At 40.7% G+C, this 26,838-nt stretch overlaps 1 protein-coding gene across 1 annotated transcript in view; it reads right to left on the minus strand.

The window, feature by feature from the left end:
* Positions 1 to 26,838, minus strand: part of LOC107394580 (glutamate receptor ionotropic, kainate 5) — a 323,717-nt gene that overhangs the window by 64,066 nt on the left and 232,813 nt on the right. Inside the window, exons 8-10 of the mRNA XM_070547633.1 lie at positions 25,837 to 26,015; positions 22,943 to 22,996; positions 5,574 to 5,735 (exon numbers count right to left, since the gene is read on the minus strand). Coding sequence (XP_070403734.1) covers positions 5,574 to 5,735; positions 22,943 to 22,996; positions 25,837 to 26,015 — 395 coding nt within the window. The remainder of the gene's footprint in view (positions 1 to 5,573; positions 5,736 to 22,942; positions 22,997 to 25,836; positions 26,016 to 26,838) is intronic.

A 26,838-nucleotide genomic window follows, 5' to 3' on the forward strand; every position in this document is an offset into this window, starting at 1 on the left:
AAATAAACAGGAACATGAGAAATATAAGTAAACTATATGGAAGAATGAAAAAAGGACGAGTGAATGAATGCAGTTTTGTTGTGATCCCATGCGGTTGCATCTGAAGTTGGAGTCTTAAGAAAATGCTACAACACCTAAAACATCAGTGGTTACTGTTGGATTTTCACTCTCTCATTTAGGTGCAAGAGCAAGAGTTGAAATAAAAGGAAGCCATTGTGTGTGTGTGTGTGTGTGTGTGTGTGTGTGTGTGTGTGTGTGTGTGTGTGTGTGTGTGTGTGTGTGTGTGTGTGTGTGTGTGTGTGTGTGTGTGTGTTTCCACTACAGTTTCTCATCAAAAGAGCCAAAAGCTTTTCCTTGGAAGAGAACTATTGTTGAGCTCGAGTATGTTCTCATGGCATGAAGATACCAGCAACAAGGCAGATTTGTTCATTTCTTTTTTTCTATTTCTGGTGTTTTTCAGGTGACAACAGGAGGATAAGGACAGGCAAAAAAAGAGGAAGGTGAAACACACCAGATCTCAACAGTGTTCAGTTTGTGCAATTGCATGATTCTATCTGAGTGTGTTTGGTCAGTTGTCATTCAAACTGACTCTCTTGAGGAATCGGATAAGTCGTATTGAGGCAGAGCTGCACAATCTGTCTAAAGCTGATAAAAAAGACAGATGTACGAGTAGATTGGACTTTTCAACAAGCCTCTGGATCGGGAGCTTAATGATGAAAACTAAGTGAGGTTTTGAAGAAAGAGATAGATGAGGGAGGACAAGAAAGAAGAGTGAAAAAATAATTGGTATGTTTTTCAGGTGTCTAACTGGATGCACAGCTGTTTCTGTGAGTTTCCACATGTGCCACTGCAGTACGTTCACTCATCATGTGTCTTTCTGCAACTTTGAGATCATGCCTTGACTGCTTGTCAACATGACACCAGATATATCTAAATTATTTCTGAGTTGATTATGGGTTGTGCTGTTTTTGTTGTTCTTTTACATTAAGAAACATGTATCTGTATTTCACCGATTTATTCATTTAGATTTTCTTTTTCCATGGGAGACAGGATTTTAACCAAGAACCATGACTTTAACCCTTTGATGCATAATGGTCTCTACAGTGGACAGGTACTCAAAATTGTTATTTATTTATTTTTGCTATTAAGCACAGCTGTTGAAGACTGTATTGCATTTGAGCCCCTCCATTTGGACTTCGGTAAGCCAAGCCAACACATTTCATGTTCAGATTGCACGCTGTCCACTGAGGTGGACATGTAAGAAATTATTTGTAAATTAACAAAATGTTACTAAAAATATTTGTTGAAATTTGTTTCATTCACACCTAAAAATGAATGAAAAAAAATTGTTTAAAAAATCATGGTTGAAGATTTCATAATTCATGCATCAAAGGATTAAATTAAAGTATTATCTCAGAAAAATTGGACCAAAACACTTCGAGCTGCTGCCGTCAGGGAGGAGACTGCTGAGTGTCAAGGCCAGGACCAACGGACTGAAGGACAGCTTTATCCATCAGGCAGTTAGGAAGCTAAACTCCCTCCCGGCTCTCCCCCCTCTCCTCTCTTTTCCCCCCACAGTCTCTCTGAACTTGGTTACTCTTATTAAACTAAATGTTTATTTTCTATCTAACGAGAGTTTGAGAGTAACGTATTTTCAGTTCTCTGTATGTCCTGTACATGTGGCAGAATTGACAATAAAACTGACTTTGACTTTGACTTAGTAGTAAAATAAATATTGTTGAAAGTTCAATCATGTGACAAAATAGCAAATTAAGACTGTAGTCGCATTTTTATTGTGTATTAACAATATGTGATATACATGAACTGGTTATTGTTAGGGGGGAAATATTTTTTAAAGAGTCACTGTTATGTCTGATGCCTCGCTGAGGGGGATTCAGGACCACGGACAGCATCATATATTGCTCCCTGGAGCCAGCACCCTGGACAGAGGAACGCTGACTTTGGGCTTCTGCCCCTCCTCCTCCCTCCCTCCTGCCTGCTCAGCATAAGAGGGGAGCTGCCAGAAGCACAAGAGAGGGGAAGAGGGGAGAGCACAAATCAGTGCTGCTGCTTCTCGTCTCAAAGTGACTTGTCTGTTTAAGTGAACTGTATGTTCAGAGGAGCTAGTTGTTTGATATCTGGGAAGCTCAGGTCTGTCTTTGACCTACCCCTTCATTTTTTTTTAGTATAGGCGGAGTAGGCTTTGTTTCAAAGTTGGTTTGGTAATAGCTTTGAGCCAAATTTTACTTATTCAAACAGCCCTTAGTTTTTTTTTTAGATTAACAGCAATACGTCCATTTTCAATTTATAGTCGAGAGAGTTTGTTATTTAAACGTCTCGTGCTTCGTTAATTCTTCTTCCTAAGTGGCCTTGAGCTAATTTGAGTTATTTGCTCATTATTGAAGTATCCCTGAGAATCTTGAGTTTATCACTGAGGATATAGTTTGGTGTTACAATAACTGTTGAGCTTTGTTTCAGTTTGTTTCAATACAGTGAGTGAACTTTAGTTTGGGTTCTGGTTTAAAAAAAAACGAATGTTTGTTTCTTTTGTCACACATGTTACAAAGAAAAGTCAAGATATTATTTTTGAAATAAAGATGGGATTTGAAGATAAAGCCAAAATACAAACAAAAAATGAAAACGTTTTAGATATTTTGTGAGTATTTTAATTTGTAACTTTAAGCCTCTTATTGTGAAGGATTAAAATAAATTCTGCAGCCAGAAATAAGACCACACTTCAAAATTATTTATGTCTTGGATTATTTTATACTTAATCATAAATAAGCTCCCTGCAGTCTTAGATTATTATAATAAAAACACAATTTTTGTTTACATCTGTGGGCTTGATTTCCTTTATAGAACTGCATTTCCTTCTGTAACATTAAGCCCGTTGTCACTATCGAAACTTCCAGGCCATCAAACCCTTGATAGAGCCAACGTCTATATTTAGACACTTCCACTTGCATCAGAAATAATGTCAGTGTGCCTTTTCACAAACTCTTAGAATTCACCCAATCATCAGAGATCAAGCTAGTCATGTCACCATTCGACCAATCAGTGCGGGGTTATAATGCACCCATCATTTGTGTGTCTGCAGGGTCAGAAAACTGCTCGGCCTCCTCGTGTGTTTACAGTCAAATCTCTAAAACTAACAATGCTAGGTTTATGAAACTCACTTCACAAGGTTGACTAGTTCTGCTCAATAAGCATAAATGTGTTGTAAATGGTAAACTCAATCAAGTTGGTGAAATCTTAGCATAAAAATCTAATTTGCCATATTTGAACATTTGCCCTGAACAAATAAAAAAGGAGAACATTTTTAGGTAAAATCTCTAGTTTTTTTAGACTTAATCTTCATTTTCATGGTAACAGTAATAATAACAATAATGATGTTGAATACATTTTGGAGTTTTAAATTTAGATTTCTGTGGAAAATGGAGGACAGTTATTGCGCTAACCAATCTCGCCATCAGTAATGATGATGATCAGGAGGAAGATGACATTGAGGCAGGTCCTCAAATTAAAAAAATTCTAAAATAATATAGTAATCTATATTTGATCATAAACAGTAACTATTGTTCAATAACTTTTCAAAAATGTTCTACGGTGATCTATTTTTTGATTGTTAAATAATTGATATATTCTGTATTTTTGAACAGTGATATAATGCTCTAAAATTAGCTGGATTATTCTAAAGTGTCTTATAATTATCTACATTGTTCAAAAATAATATAAATTTAACGTGCGCATATATTTTTATTTTGGTATTTCTTTTACCAGAACAGAACCAACGCCATATGTGATCACATTGTTTTATCTGACTATCTGCATGAAAATACACATTTTTGAAAATTATAACAACAAAAATACACTGATTACACACAACAATAACACCCTGGGGTTGAATTGTTAAACGTTAGAGTGCCCCATACAGGGTTATGGGTCCGCTGAATACCTGAATTGGGTTAGGTAGTCGGAAATGGCTGAGCAGGACGTGTGGTTAACTCATGTTAATTGGTTGTAACAAAGTGGGGAATTAAATCGACCCAAAGAAGAAGAGTTAATGGTGAAGCGGAATGGAAGTAAACAAAAATAGGTAGCATTGATGCTGTGTCGTGAGGTCTATGATGGCAATAATCAGATCAAAAAATGTTGCTATGTTTCCGTGAGTTTTATCGTGCTCATCGTGCCCACCCTGATGGTTTCGGTGACTTCCCAAAAGCAAAAATGCAAAATGGTTAAAGGAACCCAAAAAACAGAAGCTTTTACTATTTACACGTACACAAAAAGTTCTTAACTGGGCATGTAGTCAGAGCAAACATTTCCCCCAAGCAGCTCGTTACCCACAGCTGAGTCCAATCAGGAAACTTGCAAGAGCTGGGCTGAAGCTCCTTCCCCTTCAGCAGGCACCAAGTAACTGACATCTGACTAACTCAGGCCTAGTCCACACGTAGCCGGGGATCTGCCAAAACGTAGATATTTTTCTACGTTTTGGCCTGTCATCCACACGGAAACGGATCTTTTTAAAAACTCCGGCCAAAGTGAAGATCTGCGTTTTCTCCGTTTTGGGCATCTGCGTGTGGACAGACAAAACCGGAGTTTTAAGGTCCGCAACGTCACTTTCCGCGACAAAAAAATGCTGACATCACGTGTGCGACCTGTGTTTACACTAGCCGACAGCATGGATGCCCTCAGAGCTGCGCTCGCTTTATCAATTGTCCAAGCGCTTTCTGCTTGTTTGTTTTTGCAAGCGGAATTACTGCTCCTTGTGGAAGACCACAGACGAAGGACGAGGTTAAGAACGGGGGAAGTACTGCCGCCTACAGGTCTGGCATGTCCTTAACAACGTATTTATCCGGGTACGTGTGGACAGTTTTTTTTAAAACGAGGTGGTGTGGATGCAAGTTTTTGGAGGCGCTGATATTCATAAAAAAAAAAAAAACGGCTACGTGTGGACTAGACCCCACTTAGACAACCTCCTTATATACCCCAAGCTGCTCCCACAGAGAAGGAAAATGACTAATTTGAAGAACATGCAGTTTACAATGCCACTGACCATAAGAAAATAATTTGAAATAGTAGATTTGTCTACTTTTAAAGAGCAAACTCCATATGAGGACCAACTAAAGAGGTAGAGTAACTTATGCTCCTGTTTGTATGGATGGGTGTTTGTATGTGTATCATGCCTGATCTGACCAACCCCACTTCCTCTCATCATCACATGCTGCTTTAAAATCTCTGTTTCTAAACTCCAAATGCCCAAAAACGTGGCAGAAATGTTTCCACAACATCGTCATTTTGAACCCTTTGCAGTAAAATTATGGCACACATTGACAAACTAATACTTTTTAAATGTCATTAATTGCCTTTGACACTTTGGCCATTGGTCAGTGATGTCACTGATCTCACTGCCAAAACTGTTGTGGTATGCTGGCATCTCAGCAAAGTTCTGAAAGGGCCAATTTTGTGTGGAGACACAACGACTGAGAGGACCAAGCTATTGTATTTCCCTCATCACCCCCTCACCCCCCCCCCCCCCCCCCCCCCCCCCAGACAAACACAGATTGGCTCACTGCTGGTCCTGGGTATGGACTGATGTTGCAACCTTCCTTCCAAGAAAGGTTCAGGCTTCTGATGAACTCCAAGTAGAAAGGATGGCTCCTGTTCAGCATTGAGAAGCCCACGATGTTGGACTGCTCATTCACCACATCATGTAGCTGGAGCAGAGGGAAATCCTAAAATCAGACAGCAGAAAAGAGCACACAGGGATAAAGAATAATAGTTTGTCAGTGGTTTGTTTAAAGCGTGGCCGCCAAGACATGCAGAAAAACTGACCTTTCAAGACAACAGTGGGAAGAAAAAACATGAAATGAGTGACAGATCAGAGACAAGGAAGAATGAAGATGAGAATTGGAACAAACGAAGGGCTTGATCGGGGTTTTTCTTTTGCAGGCTACACAACACCAAGCTCCGTGTTAAAATTCTGAGCAGGAGAGTAGTGAGGGGAAAAAAAAGATGGACATCAAAAGCTGGGAAATTTCAAAGAACTTCAAATAGTCCTTGAAGACAAGTTGGTGTCACGCTGAGCTTCTCAGCTGAAACAAACTCAAATCAAACTGTTTGCTCTGCCCTCACAGGGGTTGTGTTACGCAGCAGATGCTGACAATGAAATATTTAGTTTGAGTTGTCAGCAGTTGAGAATGCAGGTAGGTGAACCAAACACTGCACCTGCTGATTTGTCTCCTAATAACAACTTCAGGAGACACAGGGTGTCAACACCATTAAGGAGCATTTAAACGAACATTGTTGCTGTTTGCTTCCTCCCAAATTGTCTCCTTTTTTTTCTACTTTTGAGTAGCATTGTATGGTGTTCAGTAGTAGCATCACTGTATTCAAACTCACTAACACACACTAGCTGCTGCCATCTGGCCCATCACCTAAAATATCCAAGTGCTACAGGCAGCCAGCAATGTACAGACACTTTGGGTATGGGTAACCGAGTTACCTAATTTAACCCTCATATTACCTTTTAATTTTCTAACAGTTGTCACGCTGTGAGTGGGGGTGGTGGTGGTGGGGGTTAGGACCCAAAATACAGAACCAGGGAGACACGAGGCAGGAGTTGGACTAAACGTAAAGTCTTTTATTAGGAGTGATTGTCCAAAAGTAAATTTAAAAGGCAGGAAGCCAAAACCGAAAATCCAAAAATTCTAGAATGAAAAAAAAAACAAAAAACAGGAGACCTAGAGACAGCCAAAGAGCTCACTTAAAGAGCTGACCTGGAGACCTAGAGACAACGCTGACACAAACAATGGACCAACAACACATTGACAGGGTTTTATACACAGGGGCAGGATGATTGGGAGATGAGCTGCAGGTGTGGGGAGAGAGAAACCTGGAGAAATCAATCAGGGAGAGGAAACTAAGCTGAGGAGGGGAAATAAAACATGACCTATGAATAATAAACAAACCTAAATACTAGAGAAGAACAAGACAAATAACTAATGATCTAAGGAGGAAAGAACTAATAAATCGGTGGGGAAGGGCCTAGAAGAAAACCTGAACCTCAGAAACTACAGGGAAAAATTTGCTAGATAAGGTAAATACAAAGAAAACTAAAGAATAAGTGAACCTGGGAAAACCTGGTGGGAGCTGGAGACCTAAAGTGGCACAGAAACCTAAGGGGAGAACCTGGAGTGGGGCTGGGGAACACAAGGAGACACATAAGGGGAACCTAGAGGGGGGCTGGAGAACATATGAGGGGAACCTAGAGGGGGGCTGGAGAACACATGAGGGGAACCTAGAGGGGGGCTGGAGAACACATGAGGGGAACCTAGAGGGGGGCTGGAGAACACATGAGGGGAACCTAGAGGGGGGCTGGAGAACACATAAGGGGAACCTAGAGGGGGGCTGGAGAACACATGAGGGGAACCTAGAGGGGGGCTGGAGAACACATGAGGGGGACGCAGACGAATACAACGGTTTTGGTGTTTGAGCACAAAAAATTTATGCATAAAACTTCTTATAGAATTATTATGTACAATTTCATATGTCCCAATTTTTTTACATGAATTTCATCCTTGGCATCAGCCCTAAAAAAATACAATAAAAACTTGATTGCCACGTTTGTGATCAATATCAGAATTGTGAAAAAATGTAAAGAAAAAAAATCTATTAATGTTTGGTTTTATGTTCAGATGACCTGTTCTGGGGTTAAACTGTCATAGCCCTGGAGTGTCACAAATATGCATACAAGTAATTTTTGTGTAATTTCATATTTTCTAAACAAGTCACAATTTTAACCTTAGTGTGCAAAACATGAGACACAATACTTCCTCATAATATATTCCATCACTCCCAATATTTTTACATGAATTTTGTCCTTGGCTTCAGTCCTCACAAAATATCATAAAATATTTTTGTGTTCCTGAGATTTAACCCTTTTATTTCCCCCCTTATTGTCAGGTGCATGATCATAGCTAGAAATGTAAATTAATGCAAATTATATAAAACAATTTGTGTGTTATGTCCAGAAAATTTGTTTTGTGGGTGAACTTTCAACACATTGGAGTGTTATTAATGGGCATAAAAATATTTTCATGGATATTTTTTATTTGAATGCAGTGTTAGTTATTGGCCCGGTGACCACAGGGAAAATGCACAATCTAGAAAACATTTAAAAATTGAATCTGCAAATGGCCTGGGGAACCAGACAGAACAATAAAAAAATATATATGCTGATTTTGGGGCTTATTAGAAAAAAATAATTTACATCAAAGTCAATGGCACAGAAAATGCACCAAAACAATTAACGTTACAGAATTATTTAACCGTTATATTGAATGGAGTACAGCCATTTTTAAAATTGTTTTCATAATTCCACCCAAAACACATAACCTCCCATTAAATTATATAAACTGCATTAGCAAAGCCGAAATTATTCCCCAAAGTACACCTGTATGTGCAAAAAATAAATAAATAAATACATACATAAATAATTATGCACTAAATCCTTTTAAGGGTTAAAAAATAACTAAATAGATTATTAGTTACTGTAACACCTTTGCATCCAACACTGGTCATATAGTGGGAGAATCGTGACAATTATTTGCTAAATAAGAAAAAAAATTAAGCAAAATTGCAACGAGACATTTTCCACATTTGCATTGTTGTCATTGGGTTGCTTTCATGTCATGATCTGGCTACTATAATTCCTTTTGCAGAAGGGTTGTACAGTTTTATTTTTTTATGTGTTGTCATATCTGCCCTCACTTTTTAACCTGCTCTTATTTATTTTAGGTGTTGCTCGGTTGTTTATGTGTATTGCTTTTATCTGTAGTTGAATTGTTTGCATTGTTTTTAACCTGTAATACTTTTGTCCATGTTTTATGTTCAGTGACCTTGAGAGTCTTGAAAGGCGCGTGCAAATAAAATGTACTACTATTGTTATTATTATGTATCAATTCAATTGACTTCGTAAAATTGCACACATTTTCTTGAATTTTCAGTCACAGCCCTGTGAGATATTGGCTTAGATTTCAATGCATGTTGAATTTTCGCATTGTAACTTACTATAGACACTAATGAGCCACAGATTTATGACCACTGGCAGGCAACATTAATAACACAGCAAATTATGTTCAAAACAAATTAACCGCATTCTGGCGGTACAGGGGATGCTACATTTCTCTGCTTTTGTCGGATGTCTGCTTCCTGTGAGTCTAAAGCCACATGTGGTTTGTAAGCCCTCAGAATTGGCTTCCTGACAGCTTTGATGAAAAGTGAAATTAACTTTAAATTGACATTCAAACAAGTAAGTCTAAGTGTATTTTTTGCCTTACCTACATGGAATAAACACACAGCAGTTTTACTAATATTACAAGTTGGTTGGATTACCTGTAAAAACGTATTTTTTTGTTTTCATTTTGTACATAAGTGCCCGTCATTTATTACCTGATGTTTTACTAAATGTGCCTAAAATTCAGTGATTGTTTACTTTAGCTCCCTCCCCGATTAGAACCTAAATACGCATCTTAAATATTCAATGAATTTTTGCATAACACATAAACATGAAGAAACAAATTGTCAGAGTGTAACATCTTTATTTTATTCATTCTTTATTTAACCAGAAAAGTCTCATTGATATTATCAACCTAATTTTCACAAGAATCTTGGCCAAGAGGCCGCAAAAGTTACACAATTACTCTGTTACACAGGGAGTCAGCCTCAAGTGCTCTCAGTCTGGTTTTAAATGTATTCAGGCACATAAGCTTGGCTCGTTTCTAGTTTTCCTGCAACCTGTTCCATGAAGAAGGAGCAGAGTGAACATAAACCCTTCAGCCCACTTCTATAGGAGCAAAGGGAACACAAAGTAACAACTGATCATTTGCACACAGACTGTGAGAAGTTACACTTCTCTTTGAGATTAAGTTCCAGATGTGGGGAGTAGTCCAAGCATAGCCTTATAAATAAGTGTGTCAATGTCCCAACCTCCTGTTAGACAAATAAAGCTATCTCACTTGAGAAAACCAGTTGTAATGATGGGCCAATGGTCCACAGTTAGCAGTAAACTTTAGCAAGGCTTATGAAGACCCTGTGCTGAGGCATTCGTATACAAAATGTCTCCACGATCCAGAATAGACGAAAATGTTGCAGCAACTATCCTTTTTTTGACTCAAAAAGAAAAAAACACTATTTATTTCAAAAGAAGAAGCCCAGTGAAAACTATCTATGTGAAGCTTGAAGGAGAGGGGTTCATCGAGTCAGACATCAAGATATTTGTAGGAACGGTCCACTTCTGATATTTCCCTCAAGAGTGGTCACTGAAGTGGCCTTTACTTATGGTTTGAAAACATTAGTAGCATTAGTAGGGGATGTTCCAAAACACAAATGATCGTGTCATCAGTGTAAAGCATAAACATAACCTGTAGGTGAAGGAATACCCAAAATCTTACATAAAATGTAATGTTGGTTGTAAGAAGTAGGTAGATTTTGTTGCTTTGTGGAAAAAGGATATTAAAAATAGCTCAAGTCTGCAAAACCCCTGGTCACTGTATCAGACCAGTCCCAGTCCCTTTGATTAGAACAGTGTCAACACAGTGCAAGGAATGAGTCTCTGCTGATCTCCAGGTGTGTAAATTCATCAGATACCAGTCTGCTGAGATCTGATAGTATCTGTTAGAAACAAGGCCAATCCACAGAGATCCCACTGAAAAAAAAAAAAAAACAAGCTCAGGACACAAGAGCTCTTTATGTGGAAATGTCCACATCCTCCTGACGACCCATGGCAGTTTGTTTCAGCACATAGAGGACGTATTCAATGCAGTTCAGCCGACTACAATGTTGAGGCTTAGCATTTCCATTTTTAGTCCTACAATTGCACAATCATTCATAATTCTTGCCCAATTGGTTTCTATGCAAGATGCATTCAAATACTTATACCAGCTACCATGTTAAAGTGGCAAAAATAGACTTGAACTCAGGTTTATTAGCCAATATCTCAGGAACACTGTGAGCCTGAGTAGATGGCTGCACCTCTGATTACAGGAGCAAATCTATTCCGCTCGTGAGATGAGGGTCTGTAAAAGCAGCTGACCTGCAGTCCTGTGGACTCGTCTGTTCTCAGAAATCTCATTATCCAGCATGCCACTTGCACAGAGACAGCCTTTTTTCTAGCTCTCTGGAAAAAAAATGATTTTTACAAGCCAAGACCATTGGAATTTTTGTCTGTATGTTAACGATGCGGTGAAAATACAAAGGACATACTGCACAGGCTGAAGCTGATTAGCAACACATGCTCGGACTTTGGGACAAACCGTTGCATATTGGCAAGAAAACAAGCACACGCTTTCTTGTCTAAAATGTTTTAGTTCTATTTTAGACGCAGTAAAAAGGTCTAAATAACCAAAAAATAAATAAATAAATAAAATAAAATAAAAATCTGCCCAACAATCTTTAGCTCTTACAAATTAAAGCATTTCAGGACAGGATGTCTTGTTTCTTTTATTTATTTTTATAATCTGGGAACAATGTTGAATCCCTCGTTGCTCAAACGCTAACTTAAGTGTGATGCTAACATCTTTTCCCTCCAAATCTCCCTTGTTTTCCCATTTTCCTCACATTGTCCCAGCCTGTTGAGAAACTGTTGCTGTCATTGTTGCTGTTGCTCGCGCCGGATGCCAAATCAATTTCAGCAGCAGCCAGGCCGGCTGTCAGGCTGTCGGCCGGCCAGCGCAGACAAAGAGCAGTTGGCTGGCCGGGGTTGTGAGGATCAGACAAACACTGCTGAGGGAGAAAACACCGCAACAGCATTCCAGAAGGACACCAGTGATGCAACGACTGCAGCACGCGTCACACAGCATGTTCATTGAGAAAAGAGCAGGATTTAGGGAAACTCGGTCTGGTAAAATGACAACAATTTGAACGATTTTTGATTCTGATTTAGATTTGTGAGATTCCAAAGATCTTTTCACTTTTGTTTAAGAGAATTCAATAATCTGAGTTTTATTTTCTCATTATGTCACCTTTTAGAGTTCTAGCTTTTTAGTTAGACTTTCTGCCTTGAAGTGGTTCTGGTATATGTTGACCTACATGCTCAGATTAACCTCTTAAGAGGCACTGGGGCAAAAAATTGTTTTTGGGCCTCTGCAGACTCTCTATTATGTGCAGCTTTTCATTATTTTCTCATGCACACAAACTATTCCCAGGTCTGCTGCTAAAATGGCAGCAATTTTGAGAAAAGGAAAGAAATAATAAAACCAAAATCAACAATATAGTTTTGAAAGCTGAATAGCTTCAGTTGAGAAGGCTTTTGTCTTTACAGTAACAAGAGTTTAGCGTGAACTAGAGCATATACTCAGATGGGGTTCATTTAAGGCCTGTGGTGATTCACTTTCTTTCAGCTGTGTTCAGTGCATAGTATTCATTTTGGCTCCTTCTGATTCTGTAAGTTAATTTACAAAGATTGTATCCAATATATAGTTATGGGAAGTATTTATGAGCACACTGATGCCACAACAATAACGGCTCCAAATGCTGAGCATAGGACAAGGTCAATGGATTCCCAAGATGTTTTATTATGTCCTCACTACTCGTGATTTGGACCTCACTCATCTTTAAACCTGGCCTTTATTTTGATGTCAACTCCATCATATTTGCCCATCTAGACCTTTCAAGAACGGTAATAAAAAAGGAGGCTCTATTCCAGCAGTCAGTGAATAAGAGGTTCAATACACATTGAGCAATGTGATTTCATCGCAGGACCAACAAAATTGAAAATAATGACAATGAAGATGGGAAAAAGTAAAAACAAATTAAAAGTTGTAGCCAGACAAAATCAAAACAAACCAAAAAACAGACAAAAGATTGGTTCATTTGTTTGTTAACTCAGGCACAGTTCCCCTGCAACCTCAGCTGGGAGCGTTTCAAACACAAATCAACATAAAAAATACCATGTAGCTAGATATCATGAGGTTTTGAAATCAGCTGAGAATTGTTAGATCATACGTAATTTCGCCAGTTTACATGATGAGGAGTGACAACAGCATGTATCCAATAGATCTGGTCTTTATATTTCTGCCACACAAGTATCACAAGAAACCATGTAATTTGTTTTACAAGGTAAATCTGCAAAACAAGCTAGCTTTTAAACACATCCATGGTCATAAAACTCTCACCCTTCGCTTTGGCTGTCGTCACTTGGCCACCTTAGCCTGATACCAGAACCCACGCCAGAGGAAACAAGAGAGCACTAAACACCAGTCGTCATTTTCTATGTCTAAATGTCTTTTGTTATCTGTGACGTCAAATTGTGTTTTTGTTTTTGGGCAGCAGCCGGCTATTTCTCTTTCTCAGATGTTGTTGAGCAAAAAAACCTCTCACACTAGTGGTCTTTGCCAAATGCGTTCCCAGGCTTACACAGAAGTCCAATTGTTGGTTTCAGACTGAGCTGTCTTATTGGCTTAGGATTTTTATACAAATATGAGAGAACCAATTTTTTTTTTCTTTTTTACTTCATAATATATCCATAGCTATACTACCTTAGAGTGTTGAGGTATGGAAAAATGTTGTAGCTTCAAGCAGCTGAAAATCTGCATGTGTGTTTTATTTTGAAAGTTGACATATGTTTGACACTTCTCCTGTGTTTGACTTCCTGTCTGGCTGGATCTGAACTGCTGAGGTTGATGAGCTCTGGAAGCGAAGCTCCTAAATAGACCCGAAGCATACAATTTGCAAAGCAAAGCAACAAAACCTATCTGAGATGTGTACAAGATGTACTTCAGCTGGGGTAAACACACCCATCGACTTTAACGGCGGTTTTGGCTTCATGAATGTTATGTGATGCTTACGCATCTGGTGGCAAGTTGTGGTAAAATAAAACATATTCTCTCACAATGGTCAGTATTTTTGGGCTTTGTTAATACTTCTCTCAACTAAATTGTCACTTATTACAGAAAATAAAGGGTGGCCCTACTTGAAGGCATATCAATCATCATCATGGTCATCTTCCTCCGCTTATCCGGGTCGTGAGGACAGCATCCCAACTAGGGAGCTCCAGACCGTCCTCTCCCCGGCCTTCTCCACCAGCTCCTCCGGCAGGACCCCAAGGCATTCCCGGACCAGATTGGAGATGTAACCTCTCCAGCGTGTCCTGGGTCGACCTGGGGGCCTCCTGCCAGTAGGACATGCCCGAAACACCTCCCCAGGGAGGCGTCAAGGAGGCATCCTGACCAGATGCCCAAACCACCTCAACTGACTCCTTTCGATCCGGAAGAGCCGCAGTTCTACTCCGAGTCCCTCCCAAATGTCCGAGCTCCTCACCCTATCTCTAAGGCTGAGCCCGGCCACCCTACGGAGGAAACTCATTTCGGCCACTTGTATCCCCTATCTCATTCTTTCGGTCATTACCCAAAGCTCGTGACCATAGGTGAGGATTTGGACGTAGATCGACCGGTAAATCGAGAGCCTGGCTTTCTGGCTCAGCTCCCTCTTCACCACGACAGATCGGCTCGGCGTCCGCATCACTGCAGATGCTGAACCAATCCGCCTGTCAATCTTCCGATCCCTCCTACCCTCACTCGTGAACAAGACCCCGAGATACTTAAACTCCTCCACTTGAGGTAGGACCTCTCTCCCGACCAGGAGTTGGCAAGCCCCCCTTTTCCGGTCGAGAACCATGATCTCAGATTTGGAGGTGCTGATCCTAATCCCAGCTGCTTCACACTTGGCCGCGAACCTGCCCAGCAAGAGCTGAAGGTCAGAGCTGGATGAAGCTAGGAAGACCACATCATCCACAAAAAGCAGAGACGAGATTCTCCTGCCACCAAACGCGACACACTCCACACCACGGCTGTGCCTAGAAATTCTGTCCATAAAGGTAATGAACAGAACCGGTGACAAAGGGCAGCCCTGGCGGAGTCCAACCCTCACCGGGAACAGGTCCGACTTACTACCGGCTATGCGGACCAAACTCACGCTCCTCTGGTAAAGGGACTGAATGGCCCTTAACAGAAAGCCACCCACCCCATACTCCTGGAGCGTCCTCCACAGGGTGCCCCTGGGGACACGGTCATAAGCCTTCTCCAAATCCACAAAACATATGGGGATTGGTTGGGCAAACTCCCATGCACCCTCCATCACCCTTGCAAGGGTATAGAGCTGGTCCACAGTTCCACGGCCAGGACGAAAACCACATTGCTCCTCCTCTATCTGAGATTCAACCATTGATCGGACCCTCCTCTCCAGTACCTTGGAGTAGACCTTTCCAGGGAGGCTGAGGAGTGCAATCCCCCTATAGTTGGAACACACCCTCAGGTCACCCTTCTTAAAGATGGGGACCACCACCCCGGTCTGCCACTCCACAGGAACTGCCCCGATGACCATGCAATGTTGCAGAGATGTGTCAACCACGACAGTCCTACAACATCCATAGCCTTGAGATACCCCGGATGAATCTTATCTGTCCCCGGGGCTCCGCCGCTGTGTAGTTGTTTGACTACCTCAGCAACTTCTGCCCCCGAGATTGGACAGTCCATCTCCAGGTCTCCCGGCTCTGGTTCCTCCTCGGAATGCGCATAGGTGGGATTGAGGAGCTTCTCAAAGTATTCCTTCCACCGTCCTACTATAGCCCCAGTTGACGTCAGCAGCTCCCAATCCCCACTATAAACAGTGTGAGAGAGTTGCTGCCTTCCTCTCCTGAGGCGCCGGACAGTTTGCCAGAACCTCTTTGGAGCCGATCAATAGTCTTTCTCCATGGCCTCACCAAACTTCTTCCACGCCCAAGATTTTGCCTCGGCAACTGCCACTGCTGCACCCCGCTTGGCTATTCGGTACCTGTCTGCTGCCTCCGGAGACCCACAGACCAGCCACGCCCTGTAGGCCTCCTTCTTCAGCCTGACACATATCAATCAATCAATCAATCAATCAATCAATCAATCCATCCATCCATCCATCCATCCATCCATCCATCCATCCATCCATCCATCAATCAATACATTATTAACCCCAGAGGGAAATTAGAGTTTCAGTACACGCAATTCAGAGATCAGACATACATGGGCAAGACACATGACAAAAATTAGTGACAGTGGTCATTCGCATTCCGAGTCGCGCTACCTTAATAGAGATAAGAGGGTTACATGTTTATGTTTATGTGCTTAGCAGATGCTTTTACCCAAAGCGACTTACAATTATTTTTTTAACCTATAGGGCATATTGTGATCTGTGGGGGAAACCGGAGTACCCGGAGAAAACCCACGCATGCACGGGGAGAACATGCAACTCCACGCAGAAAGGCCACAGCCGAGTTTCGAACCTGCAACCTTCGTGTTGCGAGGCAACAGTGCTAACCACTGCACCACCATGCAGCCCAGCTATCAGACATACATGGGCAAGACACATGACAAAAATTAGTGACAGTGGTCATTCGCAATCCGAGTCGCGCTACCTTAGGAGAGACAAGAGGGTTACATGAAGATTGGTTCAGGTGGAGGGAAAAAAAGGGGGGCATGCTGGGATCCTGTTACCCCCAGCGAGAGCTGCCATGTACAGCGCTCATGTACTGTACAGTCACAGGTGGGAGGGAGATCTTGGGAGAAGCAAAGAGTACATTGGTGTATTGACTCCTACAGTTGATGACCTCACCAAGCTAAAAATAATTATTTTGCCAACATCATTGAGAGGCATCGTAGTGATCAACGCAAGCTTTTCAGTACCATTAACTATGTTCTTTAACTAAAGGAATCCACGCCCCCTCCACACCAACCATAGAACTTTGCACTGATTTTCAGAATTTTTTACTAGAAAAAATCAGTTCTATTAGACAGAATCTGTTGGGACCTGTTACCCAGAAAGAATCACTCTGTTCTCCTCCATTCTCTGATTTTGATCCTGTCTCCCTTCAAGATCTGGATAAATTAATCAACTCCATGAAACCCTCAGGCTCCCCACTGGTTGCTCTCCCCCCAATGCTGCTACTTGGGGCTCTGCCAGTAGTGGGTCCTTTTATTTTGAGTATTTTAAATTACAGTTTGTCATCGGGAGTGTTTCCAGAATCCTTTAAGAAGGCAGTCGTCCAACCAATATTGAAAAAACCTGGCCTGGATCAAAATGATTATGCAAGTTTCCGTCCAATCTCCAAACTTCCTTTTTTATCAAAGGTTATTGAAAAAGTGGTACATGCTCAACTCTCACATCTCATTTACTGGAACATTCACTACTCGACCATTTTTAGTGTGCTTTTAGGCCATAGGTCATAGCACCGAGTCTGTGTTAAATGACATTCTGACAGAAACTGATGCTGGTTCCTTTGTCCTGTTACTACTGCTAGACATATCAGCGGCATTCGATACAGTTGACCATTACATTCTGTTAACTAGGCTGAAATCTTTTGTTGGAGTCACAGGGACTGCGCTAAACTAGTTTCACTCCTATCTGTCTGACAGGAGCTTCAGCATCCACATAGGTGATTGCTCTTCTCCTTTTGTCCCACTCCCCTGGGGAGTTCCCCAGGGCTCTATTCTAGGTCCACTCCTCTTTTCTATTTATATTTTGCCACTGGGAAATGTCATTGCTAAACACGGCCTACATTATCACATATACGCCGATGACTGTCAAATTTATATGGCTCTAAATCAAATAAGTTCCATTACCCAGCTCTCAGATTGTCTCTCAGAAATTAAAACCTGGCTAGCTTCCAATTTCCTGAAGTTCAATGACAATAAGACTGAGGCCATTCTATTCAAACCAAAACATAATCTGCATACTTCTGCTGCCTTTGATCTCTCCCCCCTAAACCTTATTTCTTGTGTGACCAGCCTTGGGGTTAAACTGGATGTTGACTTATCAATGAGTGCACATGTAAATGCCACTGTTCGATCCTGCTTCTTCCAACTTTGTTGCCTTGCCCGACTAAAGCCCATTCTGAAGAGGCCGCACTTAGAATCAGTGATTCATGCATTTATCACTTCCAGACTCGATTTTTCCAACTCGGTTCCAATTGGTGTAAATGTATCTGTCCTAAATCGTCTACAGAAAGTCCAGAATGCTGCAGCCAGATTTCTCTCCAATGCAAAGAAACGCTGCCACATCACTCCAATTCTGCCAGATCTACATTGGATTCCTGTGCAATTTCGAACTCAACACAAAGTTCTGACTTTTACTTACAAATCCCTGAATGGTCTAGCCCCCTTATACCTCTCAGAGCTGCTCACCCCCTACACCCCCCCCCCCCCCCCCCCAGTCTGCTGATCATCTATTGCTCATAGTCCCTAAAATGAAGTATAAAGCTTGTGGGGAGCGTGTGTTTGCCTTTGCAGCTCCCAGACTTTGGAACACACTCCCTCTGGTGGTACGCCAGGCTTCTTCAATGGCACAGTTTAAATCCAGCCTGAAGACACATTTTTTTAAATTTGGCTTTTGGTCAATGATCGGGCTTTTATGCTGTGACTCTTCTGTTTTACTGACTTCTGTTTTTATTGACTCCTCTTTTATTGGCTGTTTTATACATTTGTATTGTTTTTAGGTGTTTCTATTTTATGACAGCTTTTATCTGTGTTTAATGTGTATATATGTGTATTTTGAATGGCTTTTTAGGTTTAACTCTGTGCAGTGCTTTGGTCAGCTGACATGCTGTTTTTAAATGCACTATATAAATAAGATTGGATTGGAAGTCCACCAATCCAAAGGTGGGGTGGGGGGTGGGGGGCGTGTGTGTGTGTGTGTGTGTGTGTGTGGGGGGTGGGGGTGGGGGTGGGGGGGGGGTCACAACATCTGTCTGCATTCCTTCGTGGGAGTTTTAGTTGCTTGCAGCTCAAGGCTACCAGGGCGTCAGATTCGGATAACAAGAATTTGTTTGGGTCAGGCTGAGATAATTTTCCTCTCTGCCTTCAGTCTTTAAACTGATCATTTCCGGTCCTTCAGTGAAGTAAATTTTGGGTTTTTAAACCTGTCCATACCGTCCGGTGACTCTCTCCGAGATGACATCCATTTTGCGCACTAATACCGGTATCACAGCTAGAACAGTGTCCAGCTTACGATTCACCTTGAGTAACGTCCCAGTCTGAGAAGTCTCCGCATGGACAGTGCTTTCCGTGGGTGCGGGTCGCCCTCCAATCGCTCCTGTCTTCCCAAATTTCCAGAAAACCAGATATCCTCCCACTCCAATCAGGAGAAATCCAGTGATCATCAGGCCGAATATCCACACGTCTTCGATGTCCTCAATGGACAGCTGGCTGAGGCATATGATCTTCACTCCTTCCAGGAATCCAATATATATCCCACTGGGTGTGTCCCCTGTGGACATGTGGGAGCCCCCTGCTCCGTTCTCATTGTTGAAAAAATCTTATCGATCGCATTGAATGACCAGTTTATCAAATCCATGGTTAGTAAAAATATAGTTTTTCAGAAGGAATGCAGAGAAACGCTCTGTGGGCAGACAGGACAAAGAGCCTTGGGAAAAAAAGATAAGGGAGCGAAAGAGGGAAGTGTCTGTACTCCTCGAGTGCCTTGTGACAATATATGCAACAATATTGTAAATAAAATAAGAGCAAATTGCAAACAAATTAAGATGCTTTCCAACAAGAACAGTTGTACGAATGTCTGACAAATCTCACTATTTGTTCTCATTTTAGCCCTACACAATTTATAACCAGCTGGTTGTTATGGGTCCTGGTTGAGTGTCAGTCTTGTTTGCAGCTATGTTTAATAAATACCTTTTGGAGATCACTAAAGAATGTTCACAAGTGACAGATGCTGTTTAAAACAGTGCTGGCATCTGTTAACATAAAATCTGATCTGTATAGAAAACAGATGTCCTGACTTGTGATCTTTAACAGAAACTCACACATTGATTTTAGTACATGACTGTGCTTATGTAGTCTGCAAATATGTTCTGTTAGAAAAATGAAATGCATGTATTAGCTTAAGAATTTGTACTGACAGAAACCCCTAAATGACATATCAGTGTGGGCTGTGGTGGCCCTGATTACCTGTAAAATTTAAATCAGTCCATCTGTCTACAAACAGATAAAGGCCACATTCCACAAAATGACTTTAAATTGTTTAGTTCCAGGCTGGAAATATAAACTCTTCTGATTGGCTCCCACATCCCTCCTGTTAACGAAATCCATCTACTCTGCAGACATACATGGTATTACGGCAATTAATTACCAGTTTTAAAGTGAAAATATTTAAATACTACATAAAAAAAGAAACAAACTTTGAAGTATAAGAAAATTCTACATTAGCTCTTTTTTCATTACCAATGGTAAAAGTGTAAGTTTATCTTCCTAAAAGCTTCCATGTTATAGCCCTTGTTTTCACTCATCCACTTTCCTATAAGCAGTTTGAATTCTACCTGTGTTTTTACAACCCACAGAGCATGTTCAATACAATGCTAGAGGTAGGTCACATGCACCTCTGCAAAGGAATGAAAATGTGAGAAAGAGGTGAGGAGAGGACAAATTTGCCCTTGGTTTGTTAGTGCCGTGTGAGTGGTCCTGTTAAAGTCTGTGACTCGCAGTGTTTAGAGTCAAGGCGGAGATCGAGACAAGTTATTATCCACGCTGCTTATTTGTGCAAGGGCACAACAGCAAACAGGGAAATTATGATGATGACAAATGGTGGCAAGACCAGCCTGCATTTCTGATGAGAAGGTAGAGAGTAGGAGAGTGGAGTTTAGGCAAGGAGAGGATACCTAACAGCTTAGTTTTTACAGTGTGACATAAAAACATCCTGGAAGAGAAGATAGCAAACACTGTTGGTAGTGGAACATAACAGCAAATGGTTGGAGAAATAAAACACATAATGGTGCAAAAAAGAAAGTGAACAAAAAGACAGATGGAACTGGTGCAGTACACAGATAAAAACAGATATAAAAAACAAAGGATGAAAGATAAAAGCAACTCATTACAGCTAATGAACAAAGAACAGTAAAACCAAACTAACTGGGCTGTGACTGTTGGTGATTGAATAAAGACGCAAAATTCTGTTCAATTAACTATGTCTAATGCCTCTGCAAGATGTTCCATACATAGTCTTTTATGGTATATAATATAATAGCATTTTCATGTATGCTAATTTTACTTTATGTCATATTTGTGCAAACATTTCCAAAGTTGTCTCAAATTTTTTGTGCTGTCTGCCTCACAAAAAAGTTAATTAAAAGTGATTCCAGATTCCTGTGATGAATCTGTCCCCACACCAAGAGACTCGCCCGGCAGTGACTCTAACAAATTGCAGAAGTTCATGGGACACCTTTCAAAATGTCCTGAAACATTGGCTGGGGTTTTTCATTTTCTTACTTACAAGTACTCTTGGCTCTCAAGTCAATGAAATTCTTTAACTAAATCATATTTAAGACAGGAAATGTTTTCTGTTTGGCTGCAATTGCGAGTTATGCGTCATGTGACCCGGCCACACAGACCACATACTATTTATCAAAGAGCAAGTCACCCCCTACCAGAGCCTTACTCCACTCCCACTTCCTGTTTGAAAAATTTAACAAATGCTGTTGCCTAACAGACCAAGAGGGTGGAGCCGCTAACAAATACAGACACACAGGCTCACAACAACATTGTGACATCATACGGTACCAGCTAGTGTCAAAGGATACCTCTTAGCCAATAATGATGGCAGATTTCAATTCAAATGCAGTGCAGAAATTTTTCCCTGAAGAGACAAAACACTGACAGTTTTAGGCAGAATATTTCATTTTAAACTAAGATGCACTAAAATGCCAAAAGTGTCTACAGCACAATTAGACACTCATTTATATAGTTTATCCGCCAAAAAAAATTTTAAAAAGTTGATTTGGAGGTGACTTGTCTTTATAGATTAGTCGTTTAGCAAAAGCTTTTGTTTAAATTGACTTAAATGTTATTTAACATGCATATTTTGGGACTTCTCGTAAAATGTTATATGTACCAAAACAGTGTGATTCTAAGTTAAAGTAGTAACCTATTTTGAGAGGTAATATGTTATCTCCTTACTGCTTGAAATTAGTGAGAAGAGAGGGAAAATTGAGAAACTTTGTGGTGAAGGTGAGCTATTTTCAAAAGTATCTTAAAGAAAAGGTTAACAGAAAAAAATGTATTTTATTATTTTTTTTAGAAGTGATCGATCACCCAGAGTTTCATATGCAGGCTGTGAAAATAGCCTTTTACCCACCGAGCTTGGATTGTGATGGGAAAGGCTGTTGATTTAGCGTCCAGGAGAGAGCAGAGTGCCCATTAGCTAATATAAGCTAACTGTTAGCAACTGAAAAACACATTAGAACTCCTAAAGGCTAGAGTTATTTGTGGAGATAAAACATCAGCGTTGCAAAGCAATAAGAGTCAGTAGTAGAGTCATGTTGCTGTTAGCCAATCAGAAGTGAGATGTCCAAATCATGCTGTGCTCTGCTTCCCATTCTTATGGCTAACTTCTAATTGACAAAACAGAAGCGCCAGAGCTTTTTTCCCCACAGAGGCTGACTCACAAGACATTCAATTATACTAGAGTCCACAGCAAATGCATTGAAAAAAATAACTGAACTTGGTCTTTAAAAATGCTGTTTACAAGCGTTGGAGAAAAGTATGTAAGATGGTTTATAAAGAGATTGGGCTAGTGGTAATATAAAGGCAAAAGAAAATTTAGAAATGAAGCAGTGGGACAACACAATAGAAGATAAAAAAGTTAGAAATGAGGATTTAAAGAAAGCAGAAATAAAGTTACATAAAAAAATGTGATAAAGAACAAAAAGCAAAAAGAATAATAGGAAAGAGATCTTTTATGTTAAGCTTGAATACATGTTATTCTTTAATATCCACCTTCATGACTCATCAACATTGTAAGGAAAAGAGAAACGTATGAAGGGGGTTCCAAAAGAAAAATGAACAAAGAGCTGAAAAGATGTGGAGTTGAGATTCTAATAAATATTAATGGGAGAGCTCTCTGACGTTCTTACCATGGTGGTGAGGATGTACTTGTAGAAGGCTGACATCATCCCCAGCTCGTTCGCCTGGAGGTCACAAAGAGAACGAAAGAAAGGATGAGGGAAATTTTATTCTAAATGTTTCAACTTTATCTTAAAAAACACAATTCTCAGTGACATTAATGCAGACACGGGGTGTTCCAGAACAGGATTTCTGTGAGCTGCCATCTAATCATTTGTTCATTGTTTTTTTTAACATTCATTATCTGGCACATTTTCTCCAGTACAAATGTTCACTGTCAGTGTGAACAGAAAATAGTATTTTCACAGAAAACACACATAATTTAACTCCCTTTGTGCACAAACTGGAGTTATATACAGTGGGGAAGAAGCTCCCGAAGAAAAGAAAGACGATTACATGTTTCGAAGAGAGAACTGCACGTCTTAAAGTTACAATTTGTGAGAATTAAGTAATAATGTGGTCATATTTGGGTACAGCAGTCCATTTTTTAAAACAAAAAACTTCACTTTCTCACTGCCGTTATGTGAGTTTCAAGGCTGTTGCCAGTTAGATTCTAGATGACAAGCAAAGATGAGTCATACACAGTAAGTTGATATACACATGGTTATATTTAGTCTTTGCATTCTTGAGTGTTTTACTGCACTACATTTATTACCGTAAAATGTGTCCATGATTAGAGCGAGTGCAGATATTTGCCATCTTGTTAGCTTGTTGATATAGTTCTGAATTACTCATTAAAGGTTTTACTCCCCCTATTGTCAAGGAGCATGAAGGAGGAAGTAACTCAGGAAAGTGGTATGAACCATGTGGTAATCACAATATTTATTCTAGCAAGACTGAAATCAGGAAGAGGTACCGCCACATTACAAACATAGGAAGTAGATTGTATCTAGTGGCAAGTAACCAATAATACTCCCAGGGAGAAAACAGTATCTGATCTAAGTAACTAAACACAAAGCACTGGATAAAACTCACAGCACACTGTTTTGAAACATAACAGAAATGCTCTTAACTAAAGGCACTCTTATTAAGTAAAACAAAAGACAGTATGCAAATAAATTAATTAGGTCCAAGAGTGGGAAAAACTACTCACAAAGTTTGATGTTGAGTCACCAGAGAGGATCTAATTTAAAGAATCATGCATTAACTCCACAAGTCATTTATAGGACCGCACAAAGAAAAATATCATACTAAGCAGTTTAGCTTACAGCTAGTTCTCTTTTAAATGATAAATGACCCACATTTGTAGAGCATCTTTCTGAGTCAGAGGACTCCAAAGCACTTTACACTACAGTGTATCATTCATCCATTCACACACACATTCACACCCTGGTGCTGATGAGCTACGATGTAGCCACAGCTGGCCTGGGGTGCACTGACAAGTGCTGACAGATTGACTCTTTAAAATAAAAATTGTCTCAAAAACACGCAGAAGCACACAACTAATTCACAAAGCCATAGTCAAGGGGACAACAGCACAGATCTGTGCCCATTAACGTTTGAAAGGCCCTGCTTTTTAAAGGCTAAACTGTTTGATTATGATTTGCTTTTGCAGTGCTGCGCAGCAGATTGCCTCTCTCCAGGGTGCTGAATGGGAGAAGCAGAAAACAGCGCAGGAGTACGAGAGCTGCAACTTGCACAGGCGCTGTCCAGGGTGCTGATCTCAAGCAACTTTACTGGGGCTGTAACAAAAGGAAGTAAAACTCCAGGATGTCTGTGAAGGTTCTCAGTCATCCAGGTCATTGTAGTCTAATGAGCTTTGAAAGAAAAGCGTCTGGACTTCTTTGAGTTGCTTGAAGACGTTTCACCTCTCATCCGAGAGGCTTCTTCAGTTCTGAGGTCAAATGGTGGAGAGTCCCAGATTCAAACCCAGTGGGAGTTTCCTCCCGAAGAGGGAACAAAAGACCCCCGATGATCTTCTACATAAACACATTAGCCAAGGTGTGAGGGTGGGTGTGGGTCCTATTCAGCCAGAGTTTCGGGTGAGCTCATTGTGAAGCCTGGCCCCACCCTATCATGTGAATTCCTGAGGTCAGATGGCCCAGGATATGCGTGGGCGTTGAGGCATCTGGGAAGGGATCTCAAAACTGGATTATAGATGCAGACAGTTGGTGTCGTAAACCACCACCTCTGTTCAAAGATGGTTGCTCACAGTGGACACACTCCTCTTTCAAACCATCTGTCCTCTCTGTCCAAAATGTGAACGTTGGCATCCTCGAAAGAGTGACCTTTGTCCTTTAGATGCAAATGAACTGCTGAGTCCTGTCCCGTGGAGGTGGCTGTTCTATGTTGTGCCATGCGCTTGTGAAGTGGCTGTTTGGTTTCTCCGATGTAGAGGTCTGGGCATTCCTCGCTGCACTGTACAGCATACACCACATTGTTCAGTTTGTGTTTAGGAGTTTTGTCTTTCGGGTGATCCAGTTTCTGTCTGAGTGTGTTGCTGGGCCTGAAGTAAGTAAGGACTGTCTCATTTTTTACTTCACATATACATTTTACTGTAAATGACCTGTATTTGTATGGCACCTTCTTAGTGCCCCCCCCCCTCCCCCCCAGCAGGCAATTGCATTAACATGGGCGGGTTTTCCTCTGCACATGTGCTTGATGCCGTATCGAAATGTGGGCAGACTGCATTACCACTGCTTGGCTGGCAGCACAGAATAAAACAGAGATGTCCATTTGCAAGGGCTCTATAAATTCGATGGAGAAGATTAATTTGTTCTTGCACTTTCAAAAAATGCAAAATTAATTGGTGATTTTGAGCCTATTTCTACAGACCTTTTCTTCTGTGAAATATGTTGTCTTCATTATTAGTAACTGTCTACTTTCTTGGCAAGTATCATCTCCATAAAAGAACGCGTCATTGTCAAAGTGATGCAGCTTTATCTGAGTGTTTATGCATCATCACCTTCCTGAGGATGTGGTAGGAGATTGAGGCGTTGGCATCAATGATGATGGTAGCCACTTTGTCATCTCGAATCTCCTTCAGCAAGGGGGTGGGATCCAAACTGTCGTCTAGCATTCGCACCGACAGCGTCTCCCTAGAGATAAGGAAGTGGCGAACAAGCTCCTCCAATCGGAGCAGGCCTACAGGGAAGAAAGAGAGTTTGAGCAATAACAACATAATAGTTCGCCTTCCCTCCAGCTGTGGTGGCAACACATCTGGATTGTGTCACATGGTAAAAAGACTGAATATAGATCTTTTTTAGTCACTTTGGCCACTTACAGCTCTTTACTGTATATATGTTATTCACACACTCATGCACACATTAATATTAATGCTCTTGCTCAAGGACATGTTTTGGTGGAAGCTGGGTTCAAACCACCAACATGTCACACCACAGATCAAATTTCATTGGAAAAAGTGAAAACTTCAACATAGATTGAGTCATTACCATGATAAATAACTGTTGGTGCTTCAAAGACTCAACAGGGGTAATAAGCAGGCTGGGATAAAGGTGATTATGCTGAAAGGCCATTAATTTGTTTCCTCACAGAAAGCATTTTGTCCCATGTGTCCAAGCAGATGTGAATGGATTTACTTATTAGAGATTTTTTTTGCATTAACTGAAACAAGTAATGAAATGCTTTTATGGCTTTAGAAATGCTAGCTTGTTCAATACAGGCTCATTAATTATAATTCAAAATGTATTTACACTCAAGAAAAGCCTCAGGAACTGGAAATGAAAACAAAACACAGTCCCTTCACACATCTCATACGTTATTATGATAAACAGCAACATATTGTCTTCTTTTTTCATTGATATGTGATTGGGTCATTTGTCCAACTGAGCTAAACACAAATGTATTCTTATTGTTTACATGGGTTTGCTGGACAATGGAGGATAGGGTTAGGGATAGAGAAAACAATAAGTGCAAATGTTTTTCACATTTAAAGATGCAACATGTA

Source organism: Nothobranchius furzeri, chromosome 19, assembly GCF_043380555.1.
Source record: "Nothobranchius furzeri strain GRZ-AD chromosome 19, NfurGRZ-RIMD1, whole genome shotgun sequence".
NCBI lineage: Eukaryota > Metazoa > Chordata > Actinopteri > Cyprinodontiformes > Nothobranchiidae > Nothobranchius > Nothobranchius furzeri.